Source organism: Myodes glareolus, chromosome 11, assembly GCF_982192425.1.
Source record: "Myodes glareolus chromosome 11, mMyoGla1.1, whole genome shotgun sequence".
In the NCBI taxonomy this organism is placed as follows: Eukaryota; Metazoa; Chordata; class Mammalia; order Rodentia; family Cricetidae; genus Myodes; species Myodes glareolus.
The window spans coordinates 56,722,039-56,743,889 of record NC_142036.1 but is presented as its reverse complement, the minus strand read 5'-3'; the positions used below and the strand labels follow the sequence as shown (position 1 = coordinate 56,743,889).

The following is a 21,851-nucleotide window of genomic DNA, read 5'->3' as shown; positions in this document are numbered from 1 at the left end:
TGTCCTAGTTTGGGTTTCTATTTTTACTACTATAATAAAACACAATGACAAAAACAAAACAAAACAAAAAAAAGCAACTTGGGGAGCAAAGGGTTTATTTGGCTTACATATCCAGTGTCATAGTCCACTGAGAGAAGCCAAAGCAGGAACTCAAACAAGGTAGGAACCTGAAGGCAGAAAATGATGCAGAGGCCACGGAGTTCTGTTTATTGGTTTGCTCAGATTGCTTTCTTACAGCAACAAGGGCTACCAGCTCAGGGCTATCCCCACCCTCTTATTTGGGAAGAAGAATTTTTGAAGCACTAGTTTCTTGTTTTTGTTTTTTAAATAAAAAGATTACTACAATTCATCAATTAAGATATCTGAGTTTAGGATTTTCTTCTTTCTGTTTTATTGTTTGGCTGGTTAGTTGGTTGTGTTTTCTTTTTCTTTTTCTTTCGTTTTTTAAAAAAAGATTTTATTTATTATGTATACAATGTTCTGTCTGCATGTTTACCTGCCCAGAAGAGGGCACCAAATCTCATTACAGATGGTTGTGAGACACCAGACAGCTGCTGGAAAATGAATTCAGGACCTCTGGAAGAGCAGTCAGTGTAACCTCTCAGCCCATCTCTCCAGCTCATTTGTTTTTTTCAACACAGATTTCTCTGTAGAGCCTTGGTCATCCTGGAACTTGCTTTGTAGACCAGGCTGGCCTCAAACTCACAGAAATCTGTCTGCCTCTGCCTTCTGATTGACAGAATTAAAGGTGGGCACTAGTATGAAGTGTTTCAATCTCTTTACTTGTTATGAATTTCTTTCAATTTTCTATTTCTATCATCTGATCTATGTAGAGAATGTTCCCAGTATACTAGACAGTGTTCTAGAGATACGGTTAGGTTTAGTCATCAATCTGCTCAAGTCTTTTATTTCCTTGTTCATCTAAGGCTTTATTATTCTATCCATCTTCCACCCCATTACTATATTACTTCATGCATTACAGAACACAATTGACAGACACGTATGATTCTTACATTCATGAAATGTTCTCATATCATTACAATCTTCCTTTATCTTTTTGATGTTGTTTGTAATACTGGGAGCTCAATATTAATTCTTGTATATCAGTAACATTAAAAATGTTTTCAGGAGGCCAAAGAGATGGCTTAGCAGTTAAGACTGCTCTGGGACCTGAGGCCAGCCCCGAGAGCCCAACTGGCTTATGTCTCTATGACTGTGACTCTCCCCAAGGTATTCAATACTCTCTTCTGGACACAATGGACACCTGCATAGATCACATGTGCACATTCACATGCATGCATCCACACACATACATAACTAAAACATTTTTTAAAAAATGTTAAGAAAACTCCAGATAATGGAATTATATTACCTGTTGGATTCTTAATCACACAGCTGGTAGCTCCATGAAGATCAGCATGTACATAAATATCTCCTTAAAGAAAGACAAATGTGAAGTGATACTTTAGATCCTATTCTTTTTGTTAACTGTTTCTGTTTTGTTTTCTTCTAAAATTTTACTTTACTTAAAAATTTTATGTTCACGATTGTTCTACTGCATGTTGATAATGGCAAATCAATCCCACACCAGTTATGTTTTAAAGGGGTATTTATTTTGGGGGATAAAACTTACATACACCATAAACCATCAGGAAGGGAGCCTAGGAACAGGAAGGGAGTTTTTTCTGCACTGACATTTGAAGTTTCCAGGAAGAAGATGGGACCCCCATAACAACAACTCCACTCGGTTGATATGACGTCATGATACTGATAGTGCTACTACAAGTCCTGTTTCGGGTATCAGCTGCACAGATGATTCCAACTTGGTTAGCTGAAATGGTGCACATCTTGTACAACATTCTGGCCAGATCTCCACAAAATACTCAGAGACTGTTTGCAATTTTAAAAGACATTGACCTTGAAATTTAACCATCATTTTACTTTCACAGGATCCTCCAGAAAGAACCATACCCCCATGACAGCTGGAAGTAATTCTAGAGGACGATGTCCCCTCTCTCAGCAAAGTTTGTCCTCAGGTTTAGGAACAATATTTAGGGATTGATTATAATTAGTATACGGTTGAGAGTTGGGAAAGGAATTTTATAAGCTCAGGGATCTTTTTGAAAAAAAAAAAAGGGATAATTGGATAGATAATAATGGTATTTGTGAGTTATTGTTTATAGATAATTACATCGGCATATATTGAATATTGTATGTATGCATGCTTCCACCTGTTTAAAACATTTTTATGTATTGATATATATTGTATTGATATATGTATACCATATTGCAGTGTACATTTCTACCTCTGATTAAGATACTCATATATTGTTTATGTATTGATATTTATTATTTACATTTGGAGGTCATTGTCCTCACTTATTGCACAGTTGTTTATTCTCTTAGTCTTTAAGTTAGATACATGTTAAGAATTATAGATCAATAGTCATCTATGTCTGTCATATTTATGGTTAGACTAATCAGGTTCTTTAGATACATAGAGATTATATATAAATAGTCTTCAACCTCTTCGAAGAGCTGTAGAAAATCGCATTTAATTTAATCTTAGAGTTCTGTGTAGTGAGACACAATCACTCCTGGCAACACCGACCTATTCCCGAGAGATTGTTGAGCACCAAAGACACTCCACTTGGAGCTTGTCTTCTTGACAAAATTGGTCTCAGGGCAAGGAACTGCCCATACCTCAACTACTGACAAATACATGGTATCCGGAAATGGCTAAACAGAACTGTCAAATCTTGCCAAGACAGGGTAAGATGGTTTTGAAAAATCTCTTGCCTGTTAAAATCTGGAAATGGATAAAATCCGGAAATGGATAAACAGAACTGTCAAATCTTGCCAAGACAGGGTAAGATGGTTTTGAAATCTCTTGCCTGTTAAAAATAATCTGTCAGTTATTCTAGGCCTTAGTCAAAGTTAGTTGCTTCAACGCTGCAAACAGGTCTTTGGTGATTGCCCAGGTAGCCAGTTGTCTCTGTGATTTGTTGCATGTTTTGGAAGTTCTTTGATTGCACTTCCTAATTACTCAGGTAACATTATTTCCCTTCTCGGATCTTCTATGGGGTTGAAGACTAGATAAATGTAGCTACTTTCCTCTCATAACTCGGCCAAGTCATTTATTATACAAGACTTTAGCTAGTTAGAATAGGATATTTGTACTTATTGTATATAATTTTGTAGGTTTGTACTTACTGTATATAATTTCGTAGTAGGCTTAGAACTCTCTTATTTAAACAAAAGGGGGAGGTGCTGCGGGAGTACCTTCCACTGCTTCAGTCAATAGTCACTGAAGCATGAGCCCACAGTGCTGCGGGAGCGCCTTCCGCTCTATCAGCCAATAGCTGCTGAAATACCAGCCCACTGGGGCGTGGTATATTTCTCTTTAAAAGAAGAGCGGCAAGCTCAGCTCGGCCTCTTGGTTCTGGAGCTTGGTTCCGGCTCCTGCTCCAGTGACTAGGCTCCCTTCCTAACGGTTTATGGTGTATGTAAGTTTTACCCCCCAAAATAAATACCCCTTTAAAACATAACTGGTATGGGATTGATTCGCCATTATCATATGGCACCCACGTGGATAACTGCATCCACAGAAAGCCTGAGAAAGCTTGGGAAAGAATAGAGTAAAGCATGTTTTGTTGGTAGCAGCAATTTCTCGGGTTTGCTCTGCTTGCTAGAGGCAAGTAAATGCTCTCATCTAAGAAAGGCTTCCTGACTCAGCGTTAGCTGCAAAACTTTGCAGCTCCTTTAAGAGGTCCTGCCGCAAAACACTTATATGGTATTGATGAAAAGCTGAATGCATGCTTTTCGGTTTTCAGTCGTAGCAGGAAAAAACTGCGCTGTTTAAAAAAGCCGGCTTTCTGGGCTGTCCTGCCAGAGCAAACTCTGACTCTTGCAGGCAGGTAGTCCGACTGAGTGTGGTCTGTGAGCAGAATGCTGCAAGTTGCTTGATGGCAAGGACCTTAAAACGCCATAGAGTTGTGGCAGTAAAAATGGCCCCAGCGGTACCTCTGCCAGGAGGCTGGAAAGCTAAGGAATGGGCTGGATCTAGCCGTCAAAGCCACGGCTTTCCATATTGCTTTGTAAATTAAAGACTCATGTGGTCAGAAAAAGAGAGATACACAGTAAAGAAAGATTCTAAGATAAAGAAAACCTCTAAATGGTTTATAGTGTGTTAAAAATATATGCAGGCTAAAGGTTAAAGTCATTAAAAATAAAAAAGAAAGAGAGAAGTTGGGTGTGGTGGTACACACCTTTAATCCCAATGCCTGGGAGGCAGAGGTAGGTTGACCTCTGTGACTTCAAGGGACAGAGGTAGATTGACCTCTGTGTCTTCAAGGTGTGGGAGTACACACCTTTAATCCCAATGCCTGGGAGGCAGAGACAGACAGATCTCTATGAGTTCAAGGTGCTGTAGCATACACCTTTAATCCTAGCACTTGGAAGGCAGAGACAAGTGGATTTCTGTGAGTTCAAGGACAGCCTGGTCTACAGAGTTATTCCAGGACAAAAAGATATACAGAGAACCTGTCTCAAAAAGTAAAAGTAAAAATAAAAGAAATACAGGTTAAAATAAAGATGGAAAATATACAGAGAATCTTGATACTGTATGTTATTATGCTCTCTTTGAATTGTTTGATTGCTGAGAAAGTAGCAACAGCTGCTAAAGGACTGTTGTTTATAAATACTGCTGAACTAACCCAAGATAGGTATTTTGAAAATACCTTGGCTTCAAAACTGAAGTTAAAAGGTATGCTACTTTGGAGAAGAGATTTTGCTTTTGTTTCCACAGGAAATGAGAGGCTATGAATTCATTCTGAGCTAAGAAAAATCAGATTTGAACAAGGAAGACCACCCAAGAAATCTGCGGTAGGAACAGACGGTCCGGATGCCTGAGTTCTACATCCAGAACAGATTCAAAATGCTGCCTGAGATGATCAAGACTCACAGGATACTCCAGTCAGGACTTGATTATAACTCTAAATTTTCTTTAGGTTCCCATAAGATCATCAGCGCCCCCAACCAGCAGGAAGTAGCCTGAAATACTATGCCCACATTTCCAACAAATGGACTATTGGTATTTTCCTTTGTATTAAAAAAAAAAAAAAAGAGGGAAATGGTGTGGGAGAATTGTCTGTATTCTGTCAATCATGTATTTTAATAAGACGCTGATTGGCCAGGCAGGCAGTATAGGCGGGAAAGCCAGACAGGAAGTAGGGGTGGAGCAAAGAGACTGGGAGTATTCTGGGACGCAGGAAGCTCCATCCGCCTCTCCTGCACAGACCACCGAAGCAGCAACATATAAGCTGACAACTGAAAAAGGTACCAAGCCATGTGGCTAACATAGATAAGGATAATGGGGTAACATAAGTTATAAGAGCTAATAAGTAGCCTGACCTAATGGGCCAATCAGTTTATAACCTAATGTAGACTCTGTGATTTCTTTGGGACTTGCCAGCTGTGGGGTACCGGGTGGGACAGAAACCCCAACAAGCCGGCCCCCATGCTACAGCATATATGTAAGTGAACTACCTGCATGTGGTATCCACAGAAGGGAGAAAAGGGCATCAGATCCTCTGGAACTGTAGTTACAGGTGGTTTTGAGTCACCATGTGATTGCTGGGAACTGAACTCAGGTTAGCTGCAAGGGATGCAAATGCTCTTAAGTGCTGAGCAATCTCTCCAGCCTGCTTCTTTAAGGCTACTTAGTTTATTCTGGAACTTCTGGGTTAAAGTGGCCCTCTTGATTTAGCCTCTCCAGCAGCTACAACTACAGGTGTGCACTATACACCCACTTGCAAACCAGACAAATGTTCAGACTTTAGCACTTAAACACTAAGCTTTAAAAACTTGGATCTTTTGTCACTTGGAGAACTGGAAGCTATTTTGTAAATACAGCAGAAGATCAAAAGTCCAACAGCACAGACTAGCTCATCAATATTCCTTTTGCAATACCCACTCAGCAACAAGTGGTAAAGACTTTCCTAACAAATTGTAAGCCGTAGAGCATTAAATTTCTACTGAATTCTGTCAAACAAGAGTATAAGATGAAAACCAGAGCCTATTTGTGAAATAACTGATAGATCATTTAAGAGAAAATTTCATAGATTTTAGTCTTACCTGATGTCAAGTATCTTTTCACAATGATCTCATTCTGTTGCTGATCTCGACCACCTATAATTAAATAGTTCTCTGAGCTAATGAACCACAGAAATTTCTCAAACCTATCAAATTGAAAGAAAATAAAGTTAACATTTTCTTCTTTATAGCTGCCTGAATTCATACCCTTTTTAAAATAACATAGAGAAACCCTGTCTCGAAAAACAAAACAAAAAACAAAAACAAAAAATAACAAAGCAGGAAGCTGTCATGCCTGTATAGAATAAGATATAAACAATCAATGATACAATTACTTTTCAAGAATCAAGCAAAATTTTTAAAAATTAAAAAACAAACAAACAAAAACCTGTAATGTAATTTTTACAGCAGTCTTAGAAGAAACTAAATTCTGTCAGGACACAGTGGCACATGCCAGTACTGGGGAGGCAGAGGCAAAGGTGATATAGTCTCTGGGGTGGGGGTGGATGAGGACACGATGGGGAAGAGGAGGAGGAACTAAATTCTATGACAAAGTTATCTCAGTAGGTATGATGGGTGAGACATACCTAGGCTCCTACCACTCAGAAGAGAATCAAGAGTTTTTCAAGGCTAGCCACAGCTACATATTGAATTGAAGGTTAGCTTAGGCTATCAGAACAAACAATAACCCACAAACTCAAGTTATTTTCATTTAATTCTTCTTTTGGTTTTTAAGACAGGGTTTCTTTCTTTGCTTTTTCTTTTTTGTTTTTCAAGACAGGCTTTCTTTGTGTAACAGCCCTGGCTGTCCATAAAACAAGCCAAGCATAGTGGGGTGATGCAGGCCTATATTCTAAAGTATTTGGGAGGTGTAGCAGGAAATTTGCAAGTTCAAGCCCAGCCTGCCCTACACAGTGAGTTCTATATCAACCAAAGATATACAGACTGTCCTTGTCTTAAAAAAGAAAAGAAAAAAAGAAGGAAGGAAGGAAGGGAAGAAAGAAGAAAGAAGAAAGGAAGGAAGGAAGGAAGGAAGGAAGGAAGGAAGGAAGGAAGGAAGAAAGAAAGAAAGAAAGAAAGAAAGAAAGATTGATTCAAATTTGTAATGGAACACTTCTTCACTTCCTCTCCAAGGTTTCTCTATGTTGCCCTGGGTGTCCTCGAACTCAAAGATCCACTTGAGAGCTGGGATTAAAGGTGTGTACCACCACACCAGGCTTTTGAAACCCTTTCCCATAAGAAAAATTTTAGGACTATTCACTCCATTTTATAGGTAAATTTGATCCCCATTTAAAGACCCCTACAGCACACAGCTGTGTGCATATACAAGACAGACAGGTCAGGTAAGAAATTCTGTGGAAGGACTAAAAGACAAAGTTGAAAACATCACTCAGAATATACAGAAAAAGGGACTGAGTTGAAAATTGGAGGACCCGGGGGCTGGAGAGATGGCTCAGAGGTTAAGAAAACGGGTCCTGAGTTCAATTCCCAGCAACCACATGATGGCTCACAATCATCTGTAATGAGATCTGATGTCCTCTTCTGGTGGACAGGTATACAGGCAGACAGAACACTGTATACATAACACATAAATAAACCTTAAAAAAAAAAAGAAAAAAGAAAATTGGAGAACCCGTTCAGAAGGTTCCGTATGTAAAAGAGAAAAGGAAATATATAAAGAGAACTATATTAAGAGGTCAGCAAGATGACTGAGTGGGTAAAGACACTTGCCTTTGAATTCCATTCTTACATAGTAGGAAGTGAGAACAGATTCCCACAAATTGTTCTTTGATCTCAACAGGAATGCCATCACACCCCTACCACCACCACTATGCACATATTAAATATACAGAGAGGAAAAAACCTGTCAAGAACATGTCTCCGAACTTAAGTTTCCTAATTAAAAGGGCTCACAAAGTATCCAGTAGACAGACTATAACATTTTTACCAACTCATATCCATGAAAGTCTGCAGGGGGAAAGCTGTGAGGGGATGGACAGGGGAGCGCTATATACGGCAGAAGGCACAAAGGAGCTGGAGATAAAGCTCCAAGTGCATCCAAGGACAGGGGCTGGAGACCTGGGGACAAACGGCAGACCATGAGGATGTGGTGGGTGTGGGTGGTAGCAAGTGCCGGGCCATACAACCGGAGCCCATCTACTCAGGAGGCTGAGGCTGGAAGACTACTTGAGCCTAGCTGTTTAAGGCCAACCTAGGCAATATAATGAGACCTCATCAAAAACAAAAACAAGCCAAAATGGTAATACTAATGAAATTCTAATATATTTGAATGTACCTGGAAGTTTGACACTAAATTTGTGAAACACACAAAAGCAAAGTAAACCTTGTTAAAGGTGTATTTTGTGTGTGTGTGTTTATAAGACTTACATGACTAGAGTTATAGGTGGTTGTAACCTGCCCAACATAGGTCCTAAGAACTAAACTAAAGTCCTTTGCCAGAATATTAAGTGCTCTTAACTAATTAGTCATTTTGTCAAGCAGTAGTGGCGCGCACCTTTAATCTCAGCACTCGGGAGGCAGAGGTATATCTCTCTGTGTGCTCGAGGCCAGCCTGGTCTACAAGAGCTAGTTCCAGGACAGGCTTCAAAGCTACAGAGAAACCCTGTCTCAAAAAACCAAAAAACAAAACAAAACAAAACAAAAACCAAAAAACCTATTTAGCCATTTCACCAGCCCTAAATAATTTTTAACTCGAAGGAAGAAAGCAACAACAGAAAAACTGAACAAAAAAGAAAACAAGACAGAACAACTGTGACTACAACTGAATAATCCATAAAAACATAAAAGATGAATCATGCGGTGGTGAAGCACACCTCTAATCCCAGCACTAGGGAGGCAGAGGCAGGTGGATCTCTGTGAGTTCGAGGCTAGTCTGGTCTACAGAGCTAGTTCCAGGACGGCTAGGACTGTTACATAGAAAAACCCTGTCTCAAAAAGACACAAACAACAATAACAAAAAGTTAAAGCTGATTATTAATCTTGACAAAATTATGTCTGTATCTAACATAACACAAATGGAAAGAAACTGAAATTCTCATCTTCTATTAGGTAAAATGAGATCAATGAAAAGTTATAGAACAAAAACCATGAAGTAGAGGCAGGCAGTGGTGGCACACACCTTTAATCCCAGCACTCGGGAGGCAGAGGCAAGGGGATCTCTTTTTTTTTTTTTTAATTTTTTATGACTTATTTATCTTTATTTTATGTGCATTGGTGTGAAGGTGTCAGATGCCCTGGAACTGGATTTTCAGACAGTCGTGAGCTGCTATGTGGGTACTGGGAATTGAACCTGGGTCCTCTGGAAGAGCAGTCAGTGCTCTTAACTGCTGAGCCATTTCTCCAGCCCCCAAGGCAAGGGGATCTCTGTGAGTTCAAGATCAGCCTGGTCTATATACAGAACAAGTTCTAGGACAGCCAAAACTACAGAGAGACCCTGTCTCAAAAAACCAAAACAACAGAAACAAAAAAAACCCACCAATTTTCCCCTCACAATCCCGCTCCCTAAGAAGCCCCCATGAAGTAGTAATATAAGCTATTACAGAGAGAAGCAGGAGTATATAAAAGTCTGACCTAGAAGAGCTAAAAGTAGCAACTGAAGAGATGGCTCAGTGGGTAAATGTACTTGCCATCAAACTTGAGTCCAATTCCCAGCACCTCCATGGTGAAAGCCGTCCTCTGACCTCCTTGTGTGCTCTATGGCATGTTTCACCATTTATACACCCACATACAACACAATAAATAATTGAATAAGTAAACAAATACAAAAAGCTAAAACTAAAGAGTAGTTTCCTTGGGAGAGAAGGCAATGAGATAAGGATGAAGAATAATAGGACTACTGGTTTTAGAGCTAGCACTGTATAGTTGACTTTCCAAATAATATGCACATATAATTCCAATACAAAGAAAAACTAAACATAAAAAAGACAGAACACTTACCAATACACTTTTCTTGCCTTCTGGATAGAAGTAACTGTTTGTACTTCTTTTAAGGTTTGCTTTGTTTTCTTTTCTGCTGATTTAAATGCCTATTTATAAAAATTTGTTTTTGTTATTTTAGAATGTAGTTACATAACATCAAAGTACACAATGTAAATAACACACAAAGTAAATAACAAACTACTTTAGACAGCTTTCATTATAATGCCCAGCTGCCTCTAACTCACAAAGATCCTCTGCCTCAGCCTCATGGACTATAGGAACATGCCACCACACCCAGGTTAATAAACAGTTGTTATGACTCATGAGATGGTTCAGTGGGTAGAGCATCTGCTGCCAAGCCTGCTGATCTGAGTTTGATCCCTGGGCTCACAAATTGTCCTCTAATCTACATATGTGTACTATGTGCAAAAGATAAAACAGAAAAAGATTTTGTCATAAGTGACTTGATTTATATACACGAGTACATATATAACAAAAAATAAAAGATATTTACCTTAAGAAGTAAAATGAATTAAATATTTACTGCACGCAAATTTTTAAGACCTACAAATTAAGAACTTTCTTGTTGCTGGGAATGGTAGTGTACTCCTATAGCCCCAGTACATGAGAGATAGAGGCAAAATGATCCTGAATTTGAGGCTGGCCTGATAAACAAGAGTGAGGCCAGTCTGGATTATAGAGCATAGATCAAGAAGGTTATTCAGTAATAGAAATTAAAGCCTCTACTTTGTTCCAGACAATCTTTCGAGACCAGAATGCAACAATGAACAAAACAGCCATGATAACTTTTGTTGTTGATGGTGTTTTTGTTTTGTGTTATTTTTAGTATGTAGCTCTGACTAGCCTGGAACTCCTCATGTACAACTCACTATGTAGACCAAGGTGGCTTTGAACTCACAGAGATCCACCTGCCTCTGCCTCCCAATTGCTAGAATTAAAGGTGTGTGCCACTACACCTGGCAACAATGATACTTTTATGGACTTACATTCTAAAGGATAAACAGACAAATATTCAAATAATTTTATATCAGTTGAGGAATTAAAAAAACAGCAAAGTAGAGTAGATTAAGGGTGGCAGTATTTTTAGTAGAAATTGTCAACAAAGGCTTCTTTGATGTTTCACTTGGGCAGATATGTAAATTAACAAATGGAGAGAAAAAAAACCTTGAAAATCCGAGGGCAGATCATTTCAGGTAGGAAGACTAGCAAGTGCAAAGATCCATAATGCACTATGGTTTCAGCAACAGGTAGGATTCCAGTGCAGCCAGAAAGAGTATGTAGAAGGAAAAAGTCAGGCGATGAGGAAAAAGGGAAACATAATACAGGGCTCTGTAGGCCAGGAAAGTAGCTCTGGATTGTATTAAGATGGAATGAAACTGGATGTTTTTGAGTGAAGGAAAGAATGATGGAGTTTGCTTGTGGTTTAAAAGTATCACTATGGCTGCTAAATTGAAAACAGTCTGCAGTAGGAGAAAAGGTCTACTTATTTGAATATAGATAACCAAGGCCTAAACCAAATGAATAACAAAACATAGTCAAATTCTATATATACTTTGTGTGTGTGTGTTTGTGTGTATGGTGTGTGACGTGGTGTGACAAAGGCTGCTCTCAAACTCACTATACAGTTTAGGATGACTTCAAAATCATCATCATTCTGCGTCTACTTCCCAAGTCCTAAAATTATAGCCAAGTGACATACTATCCACCAGGTTCTGGTTATACATTAAATTGAGAAAAAAAGAATGTGGGACTGGCAAGATGGCTCACAGAGTCAAAGGCTTGATCCAAAGTCTGATAACTTGAGTTTGATCTCTGGAGTCCACATAAAGGTAGGAGAGAAGCAATTTCTACAAAACTGTCCTCCAGTCTACACGCTCCCTGTGGTATATGCACATAATGTACATACATACTAGCAACAGGAAATGAAAGATTTGGATATGAGAAAAGAATTCTGGACATCGCTGACATTTAAGCAGATAACGATGAAACTGCTATTTGCTGAGACAATGAAAAAAGGAGAGTTTAGGAAAGAAAGTAAACACAGGAAATATGCATATTTAAAGCAAAATTAAAAATGAAAGATTTCTAAACTAGAAAGCCTCACTTAAGCAGAAAATGACATTAAGTTGCAGAAAACAATGTATATCATTTTATCAAGTTACCTTCTCAGCAGCTTCCACAGTCCTCTGTGTTTTTTTAGCAGCATACCTCTTATGATCATAATATCTAGAAAAATAAATCTATTTTAAATATTAAGTTAAATCTTTCTTTAGTTTTTATTTTCAATTTTACAATCCTAGATCATATAGTACCAAGCTGTATAGAGCACAAAATTAATTTTTATCAAAAGAAGTATATAAACTTTTCCTACAAAGTAACACTCCCTTTCAGAAGGGGGTGCTAGGAGACCCAGGAAACGAGCACAGTTCCCATGTCTGAAAAAGCTGTAGCCTGCAGTAAGATTCATCAGGGTCCCTTTGGGTTAGAGATGCAATACACAGCTGCTTGAGGAGATGGTCAGCTGAACTGCAAGGGATCCCTTGGACTTGTTGAGGTGTTTCTAACTTGAGCACAGGGCTCTATATAAACACATTTCCTGAGGCATTACCCATGCTGAAGTGGTCTTTTCAGAGATGCAGCTGTTTCTGCATTATCCTTGCTCCTATAAGTCAGCCCTCACTCGTACTTCAGTTAGTTTGCCAACTTAGACTTTGATGCAAACTTAATACTTTGATCTATAGTGGATTCCCTTTCTAGGGTGAATAGACATATATGAGTACGTGTGTGTGTGTGACGTTTCATCTTCCCAGGGAAGTCTCTCATACAACAGGCAAAATGACACCTGCTACTAACATTCTACTGACTTAACATAGGTAATATTTTACCAAGAATTTACAGTTTGGGTGAAGATATAACTCATCAGTTAGGAGTACTGACTACTCTTCTAGAGGACCCTTGCTTTGGTTCCTGTTACCCATACTGCTGCTCACAACCACCTGTAACTCCAGTTCCAGGGAACCTGATGCCCTTTTCTGGCTTACTCAGGCACCAGGTACACTGGTGCATATATTTATTACATGCAAGTAAAATACCTATGAAATAAAAGCTAAAAGAATTAATAGTTAAATGGCTTACTTTTTGGCATTGGCATAGGCTGACAGGCTGAGATCCACATCGACAAGCAGCGGCTTGTTTTTCTGAGGCTTCTGCGGCTGCTTGTTCTTTTGCTTTTTCTTTTTCCCTTTTGGTGGTTCAGCATCATTGTTCTCAACACTGGCATCACAATCATCATCTTCCTCCTCTGATAACAAGTATGGATTTCTATTAAAAATATTCAATAGTATTTCACTAATGTCAATGACATCTCTTTCATTTCAAATTTTCCTCAATAAAATTAGATATGATTTAATTATATATTTTCTATTTCTGAGAATTCCCAAAGAAAAAAATTACAAGAATACAATAAACAATTAACAAAATAAAAGCAAGCACTAAGAGGTAAGGGGCACACTTACCGCAGCAGCATTGTCACATGGTTTGTCTGGAGTTTTAGTTCTTTGATTGCACTTGCAACAGGGTCTCCTTGAGCTTGTGCTTCTTTCACAATCAGGCCAATCTCCGTCCAGTCTATCTGGTTGGCTAATGCACTTCGGACAACCTGAATGGCTCTGTCCACTATCTGCAGGTTCATCTCTATGAGCTCTCCTTTCAGTTTGTCTATTTCCTTAAGAAGCAAACCAAATGTACCTACTATAATGTCAGTTGAGATAATCATATTCAGAAGAGAATTGAAAAAGCTAGGCATAATACCTGAGCTTGCTGAAGAGCTTCTAATCTGGTTTCATGGTCCCGTCGAACATTATCTAGTTTCTTCAGTGCTTGCTTTTCCTTTCAGTAACAAAACAGATTTTTCAAAAGTTAGGCTTCTTTCAATACACAGCACTTCTACCTCTCAATTCCTAAAGCTAATTGTCCTAATGCTTCCTCTACCTGTTCATGGTGTCACTTAGGCAGCTTAAAAAGTTTGCCCACAAGTCAGGCAATGGTGGCACACATCACCATCTGCTTTAATCCCAACACTTGGGAGGCAGAGGCAGGCGGATCTCTGAGTTCCAGGACAGCCAGCATTACACAGAGAAACTGTGTCTTGAAAAACCAAAAAGACAAAAAGTCTCCCCAGAGTTCATTCCCTCAAGTCTTACCCCTTAAAAATGTCATGCTGAAATATGACCTCTACCTCCCAGTCCCTGTGTAGACTGTGTGTTTTGGTTACAAGTAAATTATATATGAAGTGTGGCCCCAATCCCTCAACATTATTCAAACAAACAAAGATTTCTATGGCATAAAAGTTTTTCTTTCTCAGGCAGCATTAGAGATCAAACCCAGGGTCTCACACATACAAAGAAAGCACTCTACCACTGAATTACATCAGTAGCTCCAAATGGAATTTTTTTTCAAATTTGTTTTAGTTACGTGTGTATGAATGTGTACTTGCTTACAGGTGCCCATGGAGACCAGAGAGGACACTGGATTCCCTGGTCGTGGGGTCAGAGGTGATTCTGAACAGCCCAATGTGGGTCCTAGAAACTAAATTTGTGTCTTTACATTTAGTATGTGCTTTTGTAGCTGAGCTCTCTCCACACCTCCATAAATTCTTGTGTAAAATACGTATTTAAAGATTTCATTTTCAGGGCTGGAGAGATGGCTCAGTGGTTAAGAGTACTGGCTGCTCTTCCAAAGGATCCAGGAGACCCAGATTCAACTTCCAGTACCTACATGGCAGTCCACAACTGCCTGTAACGCCAATATCTGACACCTTCACACAAACATACATGCAGGCAAAACACCAATGCACATAAAAATAAATTAAAAAAGATTTCATTTTCATCTATGTGTGTATATGTGTGGACTTCTGTATGTGAGCGCAGATCCTATGAAGTTCAGAAAAGGGTTCAAATTTCCTAGTGCTGAAGTTACAGGCAGTTGTGAGCCTCTTGGCATGGGTGCGAGGAACTGAACCGGGGTCTTCTGGAAGCACATTATATATTCTTACTCATTGAGCCATCTCTCTAGCCTCCCAATAAGTTCTTTAAAAGTACAAACTAGGAGCTGGAGAAATGGCTCAGTGATTAAGAATACCTGCTATTCTTGCAGAGGACCCAAGTCTAGTTCCCTGAATCTACATGGTGACTCACAACCATCTGTAATTCCAGTTCCATGAAATTTGACACCCTCTTTTAACCTTCATGGATAGTAGGCACACATGTGGTATACATACATACAGGCAAAACACTCATACACATAAAATAAATACATCTAAAATCAACTTTTTTTCTTTCTTCAAGCCTGGGTCTTACTACGTAGCCCTTGGCTGTCCTGAAACTCACTCTCTAGACCAGGCTGGCCTTGAACTCACAGAGATCTACCTGCCTCTGCCTCCCCAGTTTAATTCCCAGCTGGGATTAAACGCGTGTGCAAGAACCCCGCTACCCCTCTAAAATCAACTTTTGAAAGGCACACATTATCGTCTTATTTACATTTAGTTCCCTCAGCATTATATTTCAGTATTTTCCACAACATCTTTCACTCACATAATAATCTGACCTTCTATATAACATTTTGTCAGACATAATTCATACTTCAGAATTTGTTTTTTGGGATAGGTAGCAGACAAGGCTGGTCTCAAACTCACTAGCTTAACTCCTGATCTTCTTGCCTCCACTTCTCATCAGCAGGGATTACAGGCATACACCACCATGCTTGACTTACATTTCAAAATTACTGATTTTAGGAATATTTTTTAATGCTTTATAACATGGTTAAAATTATTATTTAAATGTTGGACAAAATAGCTAAAAGATTTAATTTATAAGAATGGTGACTATTAAAAGTGATTACCACAAAAGGTTATTGGTGTAGTTCGAGTGTTTGGTACAAGAAGTATTTCATATGTTGGAGTTGTTCTGGATTTTGGAATTAGTACACACTATGGTATACTAATATAAATATCTGAATCCCTTCGGTATCACTGTGTTGATCTAACTGCATATAAAATTGCACTGGTGCCCTAATGCAGTGGGATTAGGCATACATATGTTCATACACACAGGCAAAATATTCATAGCTATAAAATAATTTAAATTTAAAAAACTATTAAAATAAATAAAGAAAATATGAGTATCATTGTGCATGCTTTAATCCCAGTACATAGGAGGCAGAGACAGATCGATTTCTGTGAGTTTCAGGACAGCCAGGGCTATATATAGATCCTGTCTCAAAAAAAATTAAAAATATATTAATAATGAGTATTCTTGCTAAACACCTGTTCTCCAGCCAAAATGCTGCTATCATGTGAAAATCATAGTGCAATTTATTTAAATACAAGCTTGGAAGTTGTACTATTTTAAAATAAAAGGGAGAGCATATAAACATTCATATAACTTGAAAGTTTGCACTGCTTTTGTTATGTTTAACTCTTTTTTAAAAGATTTATTTATTTATTTATTTATTTATTATGTATACAGTGTTCTGCCTATGTCTATGCCTGCAGGCCAGAAGAGGGCACCGACCTCATTATAGATGGTTGTGAGCCACCAAGTAGTTGCTGGAATTTGAACTCAGGAACTCTGGAAGACCTCTGAGCTATCTCAACTTTTTATTTTATTTTATTTTATTTTATTTTTTGCCTAACTTCCTTTATTTCCTCAAAAGTTTCTCAAACTTCGGGCTTGCATCCTGGAAAAATGTATGGGTCGGGGTGGGGACTCTATGTTGCTCAGGATTCCTCGTCTTCTCCCGCCTCTAGCCCACCTCTAGCCCTGGCGGCAGCGGCCCTGCACTTCCGGCGATCTCTGACGTCTCAGCCTAAAGACTCGGGTCTCCCTGGCTGATTACTCCCCAGCCAGACCCTATCTCCCGCATCACTCACTGCCTGCCCGGGATCCAACTTTTTATTTTTTGAAACGACATCATTTCGCCTTTCCTTCCAACCCCTCCCATGTACCTTGACTTTTTCCCAAACTCACAGCCTTTCTTCAACCAATGTTATACACACTCCCCCTACACCACTATGCCAAATACAAAACACAACCTGCTCAGTCCACATAACACTACCAGTATGTTTACGATTTCAGTGTGCCCACCTGGTATTGGACAACCAATTCAGAGACCGTTCCTGGGGAAGACCTGGGAGCATTCTCAGCATTCCATAGCTGCCCATAATTAATTCTTTGTCTGGAGTTGAGGCCCTATGGCTAATATTTTTTTTAAAAAAAATCAAATCTCTTCCAAATTAAAAGTGACTTTGGGATATATTGTATGAGAGAATAAACAAAAATTAAAAAGGAAAAAGAAACAGATACATAGCACATGCTCTAAAAATATGGTCAAAAGCAGCAAAAACAGTGCATGTAAAATTCTCATTGCAGAATCATCACACAGAACAGACAAGGACCTAGTTTTAAAATAGCTTACAAAAAACAACACAAAGTTTACAATAAAGACATAATAAAAGAAATGCAGTATTTCCTCTGGCCCAAGTAACATGTTTCTTATAATGTAGTCTCATAATGTCCAAATTTGAGATGCTTTGGGTTGCTTTAAATACACTAAGTCATACTGGGGTATATAACAGGCTAATGTTCCCACTAGATCTCACTCCCTTTAGAAAGATCTGAATATGGAATAAAAGTGGGAGGATGACTCCCACTGGGCTTTTATCATAAACTAAGAGAAGGGCAAGTCATGGTAGCACATGCCTTCAATCCCAGATTTCAAAGTTTGAGGCCAACTTGGTCTAAATGTCAAGTGTCAAGAGTAGCCAGAATTGCAGTGAGTTTCCATCTCAAAAACATTAACACCTGGGCAAGATAGACGCTCAGTGGTTAAGAGCACTTACTGCTCTTCCAGGACTATTTCTTTCTCAGCATCCATATAATGGTTCATAACTAGCTTTAACTCCAGTTTCAGGTGATCTGAGCTGAGAACTCCATATGACACCCCATTCTTCTAGAAAGCAACTTATTCTTAAGTGAAAGCACATTTACTTCCAAATCACTCTGACTAGTTAGTCTAATATAAATGCTTTAAATTATACTATACCTGTTGTAAAGCTTTTAAATCAATTTTCTGACCTTCTATCTTGGAATAAAATTCATCCACGGCCTTATTAAAACAAAACAAAACACAATTGGCTGTAAGGAAAAAAAAAAAGCGTGGTCTCTACTTCACCTTGTACACACACAATGTTAGCCCATTTTATACCATAGTGTCCTCATTGGACCTGACCACATTTCCCATGATATAGCTAACAATGTCAGGAATAAAACTAAGGTCAGGTATTTAGTCTTGTTTTGAAATAAAAATGGCAACAACTGTTTCTAATAGTTGTATGTGTAACTGTATTGATTTCTAATCAATCCCCAGATTCATACTGACTACAAGGCAAGAATATGTTCTGAGTTTCTTTTCTTTCTTATTTTTGTTTGCAGTGAGGATTAAATCCACTGTTTTGTGCATGCACTCACATTGGGCTATACTCCCAACCCCAAGACAGTATAAACAATTCTTACAACTCATGTCATGTTAACTCGTAAAACAACAGAACTAGAAAACCAACCTTGTCAAATGATTCAAATTCTATATATGGACATTGTAAATGTTGAGAAAACAAGAAAGGATGAAATTCTTCATACCTGTAAAACATTTATTATATCACAATTAAGAATATTAATTAGCACACAAAGCAAACTGACCCATGGCTACAAACTCACGTGAGTATGTCTTCAGCTGGTTTATCTGCATCCAGGCTTGGTTTTACCTCTCTTTTCTGAATTATATAGCCCTACAAAAACAAAAAGCAACTAATATTAGACTCATCTATATTTACAATTAACAAGAGATTGACATATTGACTGTTGTTTTACCTAATTAAAGATACATTTTGAATACATAAGAAAAACATTAAAATGAGGTAATTTTCCAACTGTTAAACTATGAGGAGATGATAAGCCGTTTTTTTTTTTTTCTTCTTCTAAGTACTGGCAAATTAAAGAATGCTTCTCTAGAGGCTGAAGGGATGACTCAGTGGTTAAGAGCACCAGCTGCTCTTCCAGAGATTCTGAGTTCAACGCCCAGCAACCACATGGTGGCTCACAACCATCTGTAATGAGATCTAGCATGCAGGCATACAAGGAGGCAGAATGTTGTATACATAATAAATTAATAAATAAAAAGAATGCTTCTCTAAAATCAATTCAAGATGGAACATTTTAGCTAGATATAGTGATACTGTCTATAAACCCAGCACTTGGGAGGCTGACGTAGAAAATCTTAAGTACTAAGGCCATCCTGGACTCCACAGCAAGACCTTGTATCAAAGAAAGAAAAACTGGCTGGAGTAAGAGTTTAGCAGTTAAGATTGATTGCTGCTTTTCGAGAGGTTCTGGTTCCTAGCACCCACAATAGGAGGTTAAAATTGCCTGTAACTCTAGTTTAAGGGATCGGCACCTTCTTTTAGTCTCCAAACAGGACCCATTCACTGTGGCATGCACTCATATATGCACATAAACATAATTTAAAAATCTTTTAAAAAATCACTTTTTTTCCTTTTACAAAAATTCCTCAACTTTTATTGTCTTTTGTGGGTATTGTTTCTTTGTTTTGTGGATCGAGTCTTGTTTAGCTCTGGTTGGTTTTGAACTTGCTATGAAGACAAGAATGACCTTGAACTTCTGATCCTCCTGATCTATCTCTCAAATGCTGAGATTATAGGTACTCCCTAATAGTGCCTAATTTATGCAGTTCTGGGGACCAAACCTAGGGCCAAGTGAACTCTAGTCAAGACTTTTATCAACTGACTTTTTTGAGTCACACACAGTATTTCCTATAAAAGATAAAGTATAGAAAAAAATATATAAGAAGCAATACAAAAGCAAACAGACTACCCCAGAACTAGGTGTATAGTCCAATAGTATAGTATGAATGTGTATGGTTCAAGACTCACATAAAACAAAACTATAAGTTAGAACAATAAACAGATAAAAGATATTTTATTTCTGGAAATCCAAATAAGATCAAAATAATACAAGGCTGGTGAGATTGATCAATGAGTAAAGATGTCTGTTACCACACCCGACAAGCCTGAGTTTGATCTAGGACCCACACAATAAAAGCAAAGAGAAATAGCCAACTCCTGCAGGTTGTCTAACCTTCTGAATGCTATGGTACCTTCCCCAGTAAACAGATACATTGTAAACAACACATAGTAAGTATTTATATGCTGCTGCTACCTTTCCACTGAAGTTGGATGTTTTTTTCATATAGTCTTCTGCCTTCTGCACACAAACCAGTACTTTTTCAATATCTAATGGAGAAATAAAACAAGGGGAAAAGGAATGCCAATCAAGTTGATTAACCACTATTAAGTAATTATACATTATTTATTTATTTTTGTTTTATTGAGGAAGGTCTCACTATGCAGCGCCACCACACCTGGCTCAATATATTTATTTAAAAAAAAAAAAAACAGCAGAAAGGTAGCTGAGTATGGTAGTACAAGCCTCTAATACCAGACCTAAGGAGACTGAGGCAGGACAATCATGAGTTCAAGGCTAGCTTGGGCTGTACAGTAAGACCCAATCTCAAAAACACAAAAAACTGGGATGCTGTCAAGTCTCCAGGAAGTGGAAAGAAGACCAACTCCTAACAAGTTGTCCTCTGAACACACACACAAACTCACTAAATGTAATAATAATAAGAAAAAACACAAAAAACACAGGCCAATGAGATAGTTCAGTAACTATGCTTGCTACACATGCCTAGAGACATGAATTCAATCTCCAGAACCCAAAATAAAGGTGGAAAGAGAACAGACTCCACAAAGTTGGTCTGAAATCTCCACACATATGCTATGGCATGTGTCTTGCCTCCCCACATATCAGGTACACACATACACACACACAAATTTTTAAAAATTGAAAAGAAAAAGGAAAAGTATTTATGAGATAATGTAAATGCTTATTTTTAAATAAAAATATTTAAATATTAAATAAAAATATTTAATTTTTTAAATATATTTAAAAATATATTAAATAAAAATATTAAATAAAAATATTTAAATATTTTAAATAAAAATATTTAAAATTTTTAAATAAAAATATTTTAAAAATGAGATCATTGTTTCAGTTGTATGATTTGGCATTTATGTGTATGTATTATATATATTTATGATTATATTTTGGTCAGCATATTCTAAATTATCCACCTTTCTTACAAAAGGATTCTTTATTCATAAACCTAATTTCCATATATACTTGTTTCTGGGTTCTTTGTAAATTTATCCAAAAAGTTACTATTTAATTACTACAGTCTCATAATACATTGTAACCTGTAGAAAGGTTATATATTTAACATTAAGTAACCAGAGTTGTCCCAAGCATTTCCCCATGCTTTTGTTCCATGAGTATCCTGTTCATTTAAAAAAACCAAAAACCACTACCATATGTTGTCACTAGAGACAAAGAGAATACATGGTATTAGTATATTTCAGAAAATATTTGGTTTGTATTTTGTTTGTTTTTTTGAGACAGGGTTTCTCTGGCTGTCCTAGAACTTGTTTTGTAGACCAGGTTGACCTTGAACTCACAGAAACCCAGCTACCTCTGCCTCCTGAGTGTTGGGATTAAAGGCATACACCATCACTGTCTGGCATTGCTTTATATTTTTAAACAAATAACATTCCATTTAAAAAAATATTTATTTACTTATTATGTATACAATATTCTGTCTGTGTGTATGCC

General features: G+C 37.9%; 1 protein-coding gene across 2 annotated transcripts in view; it reads right to left on the bottom strand.

The window, feature by feature from the left end:
- Nemf (nuclear export mediator factor) overlaps positions 1-21,851 on the bottom strand; it is a 53,769-nt gene that overhangs the window by 18,626 nt on the left and 13,292 nt on the right. For both annotated transcript variants that reach the window (XM_048415936.3, XM_085697582.2), the window contains exons 8-18: positions 20,343-20,416; positions 18,825-18,895; positions 18,671-18,746; positions 18,154-18,216; positions 13,864-13,941; positions 13,569-13,777; positions 13,189-13,374; positions 12,216-12,279; positions 10,051-10,139; positions 6,136-6,239; positions 1,373-1,435 (exon numbers count right to left, since the gene is read on the bottom strand). In XM_048415936.3, coding sequence (XP_048271893.1) covers positions 1,373-1,435; positions 6,136-6,239; positions 10,051-10,139; positions 12,216-12,279; positions 13,189-13,374; positions 13,569-13,777; positions 13,864-13,941; positions 18,154-18,216; positions 18,671-18,746; positions 18,825-18,895; positions 20,343-20,416 — 1,077 coding nt within the window. The remainder of the gene's footprint in view (positions 1-1,372; positions 1,436-6,135; positions 6,240-10,050; positions 10,140-12,215; positions 12,280-13,188; positions 13,375-13,568; positions 13,778-13,863; positions 13,942-18,153; positions 18,217-18,670; positions 18,747-18,824; positions 18,896-20,342; positions 20,417-21,851) is intronic.